Here is a 9,404-nt window from a genome sequence, read left to right on the forward strand (position 1 = left end):
AGTCAGGTGCCAGTCTTCACAAGGAAGAGGTGCCTAAACACCACTGCTGCCCTGTAAAACACCACTCAAGTGTTGTTGCTTATTTGGTCCCAAAGGCTTTCTTCTCTTATTTGTTCCTAGAAAACATCTTCTGGGATCAGCTGAATGGTAGTCCTGCCAGGAATTTACTTTCTCCTTTCCCCCTTTTTCTTTTCACATTTGTTCCTGAGAAAAAATCCTGAAGATCCATGAGTACAGCATAAAAAATAAGCTTCAGCTGATGGTGAGTGGTTCCAGGGCTGGGACCAAGGGATGCACCTGTTTGTGTGAGAGTTTATCAATGAAAAGAGGACACAGGCTACTGGATCAATTTTTCTTTTTTTTTCTGACTCAAGGTTAACACATAGTGTAAATCTGGTCACATTCATCAATGCCATTTCGATGTGAGTGGCAGTTGTAAAGCAGAAGAGGCATACGATTTGAATAAATGTCATGGATACACGTGTTCTGGCACTAGTATATTGACTTGTCAACAAGCTCTTAAATTCTTCAGTTTAGTACTTTGATATTTGTTCTTGCCCCATACATCTCTTGATCTAATAAATAGCCATTTGTCTTGACCAAGATCAGATTGTATCACTGGGATTTCTTAGTGATTTTTACTTAAGCAACCAGTCAGTTTTAGATAAGTTTTCACTGATACTGAGAATGTTAGTACATGGTACTAATTCTTTATAATTGGCTATAACATGGGGTAGACTATTCTTTCACACTAAAATAATCCTTAAATTTAAAACATTTTACCAAAATCTTTTTCCCTTCTCTTATTGACTGATGGAGATTAAATTCTAAATTTTATTCCACAAGAAAATTCCAGTACTTTCTTAATTACTCAAAACAATTTTATAATTATAAAAAAAACCAAACAAACCCACAGACCTCAAAATAGTGCTGCAATTTATTCCCTAAAAAACATATGAAAAACTACTTTATATTCATTTTAGACTGTACGTAATTTTAGAGAAGGAAATAGAAATTTTTAAACTCTTCTGAAAATTACATGGTAATTTTGTTCAAGGTAATTGGTTTTCCAGTTAGCATCTTCCAGACACAATAATTGCTTTTGTAACAAGTCTTTAGCACAAAATGTGTACATAAAATCACACACAAAAAGAATGTTCACCTGTAGATAACCCAATTGTATTTGAGGGTTTAAGGATCTTTGTATTGAAACAACAGAAAGCTAGGTTGACAAAGTGCTTTTTCATTATTTTATCTTCCATACTTCTGAATATAAACTATTAATACCACTCACTTTCTTAGAAACACTAAAGAAAGCCTCCTATTAGTGTGGTACTAGAGTTTACAAGTTAATTATACATTGAATAAACTTCAAAATTCAGATTTAAATTATTATTTTTTCAGTTGAAAGATGAGGAATTTGTTATCAGATACCACAATACCTATGAGAACCCAATTAAAACAGCACACATAATTGTATGATTTTTAAACAAGAAGAAAGAGTCCTATTCATAAGGATTTTGTTCTCTAAATAGGTAAAATATATACAGAATGTGATTATGCAGTATACATATGTTCGTTTTGGTCAAGTGATAAATTTATAACTGTTTTAATGTGGGGGTATCTAAATAAAGTCTTTTAAAAGGTGGTTGAGTATGCAATGCAGAAGCTGTTTTCTGAAAGCTACAGAGCCTATTAGGGTCACGCAGTATGGGCATTTAAAGGTTGCAGTCACTTTGCAAATATCAGTCCAAACTGATTAAACAACAGTTATATATAAGGCTTTTTAACTGGGAACTAAATGCAGGTTGCCTGAGGCTTGGACTCGGTAATCCCCAAATCTCATCTGACTGTACTGGCAACTACAAGGTATAACTTGGTAACAAGGTGTAATAGGTTATTAGTGTGCTGCTTAGATGGCTGAGGATCTCCAGTCTTCAGCTTTATGAATTATGACACACCTAAGGTATAAACCAATGTGTGAATTTGCTTGCAGCTGATGTGGCTTGTTGCTATAGTAAATGCCAGGCTTAAGGGTGTAGCATATACATGGCACGATAATGCTTGTGATTTAGCTCTGTCCCTTACTGTCTAGCTCTGCATGTAGGCTCCTTCAGGTTGTCTCAGGGCTTTTATAGCTTCCTTACAATTGTGTTGCAGTTGCCTTGAGTACAAAATGAAAGATTAATACTACAAGAGAGAAATATGCTCAGGTGAACTGAGCCTGACTTTTTACCAGACCATACCAAAATAGAAATATCATAATAATTCCATAAAGCACACTGCTAAATGGCAAAGCAAAAATCTGCTCTTGTATTCAAAGGTGTTTTTTTAAAGACTGTTTTAGGTGAGCTGAAACTATTGATATTACCATTACACCTATACTGACACAAGGATAAAACTATGTATTACCACAGCTAATATAAATACAAACGACATCTTCTCTTGGCTAGTGTACCTGTTAAACAAAGCCAACATTTCTAACAATTCAGGTAAATTACAACAAAAAGGTTAGTTTAGATCTATTTTTATTAGTTCTGGTTATTTAGTCTTTATAATTAGTTACTTCCAATATAAATTGGTTTATTTATTTGTTAAATCACATATGAAATTATTATTGCCATTTAATCTCTTTAGCATGAATTCAGTCCATTTAATCTCTTTAGCATGAATTCAGTGTACCATTATGGAGCCAAACTAGTGTCCTCGATGTGCAATATATATGTCTCTAAAGCTTTTCCATTGTATTACTTCTTCTCTAAAAAGCATAAAATTAGGTTTTCTAGATGTTCAACCAGTCACTGATTTCTGACATAATGTTTGATTTTGTGATAAATGTAGGGAAAAAACTTGCCATCAGTGAATGAGAGGTGGAAAAGCTTTAAAATCTTGATTTAGGTATGAGTGAAATTGTTTTGGGGCTTGTATTCATCTCTGCAGTTCCTGCAATGCAGCTAAAGGTTTGTTATTTAGAGGTTATTTTTTTTTTGTTCATGGCTGTTGGAAAAGCTAGAAATTAATAATCTCATAAAGCCAGCTAAATGCTAAAATATTTAACCTTTAGAAAGACTCCATATTTTTCTTGGCTTCAAGCAAGTGTGAGATGTACAAGGAACACTGTATAAAACATTCATTCTATCTTGGTTTTTATTGTACCTTTAGGCGGACCTGCCTACTAAGATTCATATTTTTCACTTATTACCAGGTACTTAATTTTCAAAATTAAGTATGTTAAGAGGGACAGTGATATGAAAATGCATTTGCACTTGAGTAAAGGAAATTATTAGTGGCTAGCTTACAGTACACTAAAAATTGTGGCAGTAAATTTAAAAAAAAATAATTGAAAAGTTATGTCAATAGCAATCTTGGCTTCAATGTATATTTGTACTGTCAGCAAGATAATTTGTCTTTCACTTGAAAATATCTTTTATAAGTGAAAACATTGAGTGCAATTGTCTCTATGATGACAATTTTATGTTCTCTGGTGTGCAATTTACTGCTCAATTTGTATTATAAAAATATCAGAATGTTTTGAAATTTCTCAGAAGCCACTTTAAAGGTCAAAATCTTGTATTGTCAAACTGCTTGTGTAAATGTTGTTCACAGTAAAATGCCCCATACTAGTGGCTTCTGAATTCAATACATAAAGCATGTATCAGGGAGACACCAGGGACAAAAAAGTGAGAGAGTGATGCTGATGCTGCAGTAATATAGAGTCACAAGGCATCTGTTAGTAGATGGATCATTAGATGTGTGCCTGGTTGCTACTGAAAAAGAGTGGAAAAAATATTGACTGATATATTTGTCAAAATGTTTAAAAAAATTTTGAAGTTGTTCCAGTTTTATTTTTAGACATGCATGGCTCCAAAGAAAAAATGGCAGAAAGTCCACCTTTAAAGTAATTTTCTGCTTTAGCCAATTTCAAATAGTACCATAATGTCTGTAGATGAATGATACAGTTTTCTGCATGTACAGTCTCTGAATGACTGGATTGTTCTGAACAAGAGATCCCAATATTAAATCATGCATCATGATGACTAGATTGATACTGCTTTTAAAAATTCCTCCATGAAAAGAAGGGTTTTCAAGAATGGTAGTTCTGCCTCATACAATTTATGGAGGCCACTTCTGAGATGATGTAAGGAAGCTCAAGCTTAATTTTATCTGTATCAGCTTTTGCTTTTCCAGATGTTTCTATATTTAGTTGGCATATCAAAGTACTGTAAGTAAAGATTGTAAACCTTAGACATATTCATTCACATAATCACATATTCTTATTGATTAAAAATAAACATAAAATCAGAAGAGATTAAGGTGGAATGACACTTTTCAACCTACTGTTATTTTTAGTCATAGCAATGCCTGCTATTTTCTAGGAGTATCATTAACTCAGCAAATGTTATCCAGATGCTACAATATAGTATTAATCATTTTCTAGGAGGATGATTCACGCTCCATCATGTCCCACAGATGGATGCAATGTTCATATTACTGGTTCCATATTTTGTTTGTCAGCAATGATGTTTCTCTACCAAAAGTGTATTTGAACAAGAGAAGCCTTAAGTTAGTTTCTCCCAGTTCCTTTGCCTGTCACTGCAGTTTAGTATTAGCTTTCAAGCTGAAAGAAACTTTAAAGATCAAAATTTTAAAAATAATTACATTTCTAGCACTGGGTGATCCAATAAACTCTAGCCCTAGCAGTTCTCATTAGATATAATTCATAAACTTTAAATACAGTACTTTACACTTTATAGGAAAGTGAGGTCTTATAGAGAGGTACTTTTAATCCATGAACTAAGACAGTCTTATTTTACACATTGCTTAACAATTCAGTGTTCTACAATCTATGATGTTTTAAATTTTTCTTTTTCAGCAGAGATTGGCCATATACTTTAATTCAGTCACTTCCCAAACCATGGTTGTTAAATTCTATTCAGTTACTTTATGAATGTGCTTTTATCACTTGGGCAATTAAGAGTTCAGGAAAAGGTCTTTTTCTTTATTTCATGTCTATGAGATTGTCATAGTCACACTGAACCAATCCTAAAATTTATGTTTAGTGGACAGCATAGGATATAGAACTAGAGATGAAGATGTTAATCCAGAATGGTTTTGGAAATAGATTCTTTAATGTCTAACAAGCATATGATTTAAAAGCTGTTTCAGAACCTGCTAGGTTTCAAATCTAAGTGTTTAAATTGCCTGCTGTTTCCTTGGGTCTTTGCCATATAAATTAATGAGTATTTCCACCACTAGGAAAAATATGAGGAAACTTTAGCATTGCTAAAACTCCAGTCTTTCTGTGTTCTAGTTCTTGTCTTGCTGATTGTCACCATGAGGCGAAGGAAAAAAGAGCCCCTCATTTTTGATGAAGAGAGAGATATCAGAGAGAACATTGTCAGGTATGATGATGAGGGGGGTGGAGAAGAAGACACTGAGGCTTTTGACATGGCTGCCTTGAGAAACCTCAACATCATCCGAGACACCAAGACCAGAAGGGATGTAACACCTGAGATTCAGTTCTTGAGCAGACCAACTTTTAAAAGCATCCCAGATAATGTCATTTTTAGGGAATTTATCTGGGAAAGACTAAAAGAAGCTGATGTGGACCCCTGCGCGCCACCCTATGACTCCCTGCAGACATATGCATTTGAGGGGAATGGCTCGGTGGCAGAGTCACTCAGTTCTTTAGATTCGATCAGCTCAAACTCTGATCAGAACTACGATTACCTCAGTGATTGGGGTCCTCGTTTTAAAAGGCTTGCGGATATGTATGGGACTGGACCAGACTGCTTATACTCATAGCCTTGGAACCTTTCTCGAAAATGCACTGAAGAATACTAAAACAGAAAACTCAACCTTACAGACTGAAGAAAGTTGTAAATATTTCTCCATTTTTAACCTTTTAGGTTTTTTTGCCTTGGTGGAGCATATCGTCATTAGACATGTCCTAGGGACTGCACTGACCACACAGAATATGAGCATTAGGTGGCATTTTTGATAAAAGAAAATGCTCAGCCAGATTCAAATAGATAGCAACTCTCAAATACCTGCAGAGGCAACTCAACTTTCAAGAGTATGTTATGCACTGTGACCTCAATGAGCCAATGATACTCTGTAGATGCCTTTGCAGTATTGCTATACCTAGAACAGAGTCTCAGGTATGAGAGAAGTGTAAGAAGAAACAAATTTACAAATAAAATATAGCATTCAATACAACATTACAATATATAGTATTTACAGATGAAAGAGCCTTTTAACAAATTTTCTTTACTGTGTTGCATGCAGCTTGCTAAGCCAAAAGCAGGGCAGATATGAAAACAGACAGAAGCCCAGCAGATCATTTTTTTGCTTCTCCCTGTTTGTTCTCAGAGCTTTTTAATTAGAAGCCTCTGTAATTTTCTGGGTAGGTTTATGAAAGAAATTGCTGTTTGTACTAAAAACTTCCACAATGTTTGTCATCAACTTAACAAAGTAGTTTGCAAACCACATGAAATAAGAAATATGGAGGGGTACTCTTGTGGTTGAAAAGTTTTGTGATGCCCATGTAGGTATAGAAAAGATGTTGCTATCTATTTGCTATTTTTTATTATCTCTTCTGATTTGTACAGGAGAATTTATCCTTTTTTATTATTTGACATAAAGTGTTATATTTATTTTGGAGCTCCAATCTCCACTAAATTCAGATCCATTTTACTGCCTCATGGTATTAGTCTTGTCAGAACATGCTGATTTTTCTCCAGTCTCAGATAAACGTAGGAAATGAAGCATGGAAATGGAGAAATTACAGTAAAGCAATCTCACCTGCCATTCATCTCAAAAAGGAGAGCAGCTCCAAGGACATGCAGTTGCTCTTCTGAGCCATTACAGAGTCTGAGACATTTAAAGAAAATATTTGTACATTGAATTTTTGGAAAGAAGACTACAGAGGTAGCTGGGAGTGTCTTTAATGCAAGATTTAATTTTCAAGGTTAAACATGCTATATGCTTCAAAGACTGTAAACACCTTATTTTTCCTCCTTCCCCTTGTCTTTTGCTGCTGGTGAATCACAGTAAAAGACTCTTTTTCAATTTCTTTCTTATGTTAAGCAATGTAATGCTGTTAACTCCAGAAATCATCTTTAGATACTGCTGCACATAAATATTTTTCCCCAAAGGTGTTAACTCACTACACATAATTTCTATACTGGTTCAGGAGTGCCAAAACAGAAGGACAACTGCTGTTGGTTAAAATACTGTGTGATTTTGAAGTAGGATTTCTTAGAATAAGACAACTTTTTTATGATTCTGACAATATTTATACTTCATCTTTCATGATTTATTACTAAATAATACAACATATATTCAAGTTAAATAGTGTTTTAAGTATTATTTCAGTTTGTTTTGTTTCAGATAATCTGTAGATGAGTTCCTAAGTTAGATTCTGCTCCTACAAGCTTTTTTTTCCTTGTACCTAATTTGAAATGACTTGACTTGCCTGCAATTATTGAGCAGCATACAGACTTGTTTGCAGGACTGTGTTTGTGAATAGAAGGTACGCCATAAAGGATGATGCTCACTCTAAAAGTGCTTCTTTCTGAAAGAAGGATCCTTGTACTAAAATCCTAATGTATGGGTGACACCAGGCTGGGAGGTGGGAAATTATCTTTAAGGCTTTGTAACCTTTGCAGCCCAGCATTATGAATTAATTATGTGAAAGTGGCCTTCAGCTCCATCAGAGAAAACAAAATAATATTATTCATCTGCAACAGATTTGAGTTACAATTTAGTAGACAATCATTGTTTCATTCAGTAGATTTGCTTCTAGTTGTATTAAATATATATATATATAGGTATATATATATATCTGACAGATTTTTGTAATAGAACTGGAAGATATTGCCCATGACTTTTAGTCATACATGTAAGATTTTCAATAAAAAAATTAAAAAAAAAAAAAAAAAGAAAATGAACCATGTGTATGCAGTTTCATGAGATTGAGATATGCTGTAGGAGTTAAGCAGGTATTAAATCAGCAAGGTGCTGAGAGAACAGCTTTTTATTAATCTCTTGTTTGCGGGAAGATAATTTATGCATCTGGATTAAGATGTCAAAAATACTGATTTTAGCACATAACATTTAAAGGAGATTTAAATGTGATGTAGAGTAAACAACACAATTCCCTTGTTTTTTCACCTTCTATATCTGTAAAAAACCAAAAAGTTCCCCTGTTATGAAACTATGTTAGGGTTTGGGGGGTTTTTTGGTGTGTTTTCTATGGAAATAAATATGTTTTACTCTAATGCCATAAAAAAATCTTGCATATATATGTTTTGTGTTGCCCAGTTCTAAAATAATAGATTAAATTTGTTGTTACATTATATATGCTTACCTACCGATTATATTATTGCAGTAAGAATGAAAGGTAGAAATCCCTTGTGTTTGATGACATGTTACTATAGTATATACATATGGTATTCATAAGATATGTACTAGCATAATATACATAGTATATAATGCTTTCCATAAGTCACCATGATTGTAGGCTTTCACAACTTGTAATCTGATTCATAGTCTTTCTTTGAGTTATTTATATCTTAGTTAATTATATTGCATTATCTGATGTCATAAAGTATATTCTACTGACTAAAAACAGTGTAAAATATAAGAGATATACTCTCTGTCCTGGAAAGTTTGTGAAATTATTTGAGCAAATGAATTAGAAAGGCCTTTTAAAAAAACTTCCCATTTTATTTTTTTATTTAACTGTCTGAAGAGCTCAAGTATCTAACTAAAGATCACAATTACTCTTTAAATAGTATGTCAAACATTGCAACTACTCCCATCTTATAATGAAATATCAACACCTCTTTCCTTCCATGATATGGCAACTGAACAGGCTTATTTTAAATTGAGATCTGCCCGCCTTCCCCCTGCACTGTAAGGCAATATAGGATCAAACAAGATGAGGCTTCAGAGTTTTAGCCCCTTTAGTAATCTATATATTTTGAATATATATATTTATATATGTATAAAATACATATATATTGAAAAATGTATGTTTTTAAGAATGTTGCTAAAAAATAAATATAAAGTTTACCCATTTGAAGAAGATTTATGGCAAGATTCCTTACTCTGCCTTGACCAGTGCAAAGTCTACTGAACTCAGCAGAGTTAAACTGTGGACATGCTGACTTATATTTTTTATTCAAAGGAATAGACTTAATGTACTTACTCTACTAAATTATATACTCACTAAGAGGTAGCACAGGCCTGCCTAAGCCTACTAGTTCTGATGGCTGGGTTAATTCAATCACTGCAGAACTCATTACATTTGAGGATACCAACCAAAACCTCTCCTTTTCCATAAGAATTAAGGGTGTGTGTGCTTCCTTTTTATTTGTTGTTTTCATTGCTGTTTTGAA

General features: G+C 33.6%; 1 protein-coding gene across 2 annotated transcripts in view; it reads left to right on the forward strand.

Moving 5' to 3' along the window:
* LOC130146679 (cadherin-7) overlaps positions 1–8,956 on the forward strand; it is an 83,764-nt gene extending 74,808 nt beyond the window's left edge. The window contains exons 12-13 of one of the 2 annotated variants that reach the window (XM_056333084.1): positions 121–262; positions 5,312–5,392. In XM_056333084.1, the coding sequence (XP_056189059.1) occupies positions 121–221 (101 nt within the window). In that variant the 3' untranslated portion in view covers positions 222–262; positions 5,312–5,392. Of the gene's footprint in view, positions 1–120; positions 263–5,311 lie in introns of both variants that reach the window. The other variant, XM_056333083.1, reaches the window with a different exon arrangement.
* Positions 8,957–9,404: the final 448 nt, after the last annotated feature.

This window comes from Falco biarmicus, chromosome 3, assembly GCF_023638135.1.
Source record: "Falco biarmicus isolate bFalBia1 chromosome 3, bFalBia1.pri, whole genome shotgun sequence".
Lineage (NCBI taxonomy): Eukaryota > Metazoa > Chordata > Aves > Falconiformes > Falconidae > Falco > Falco biarmicus.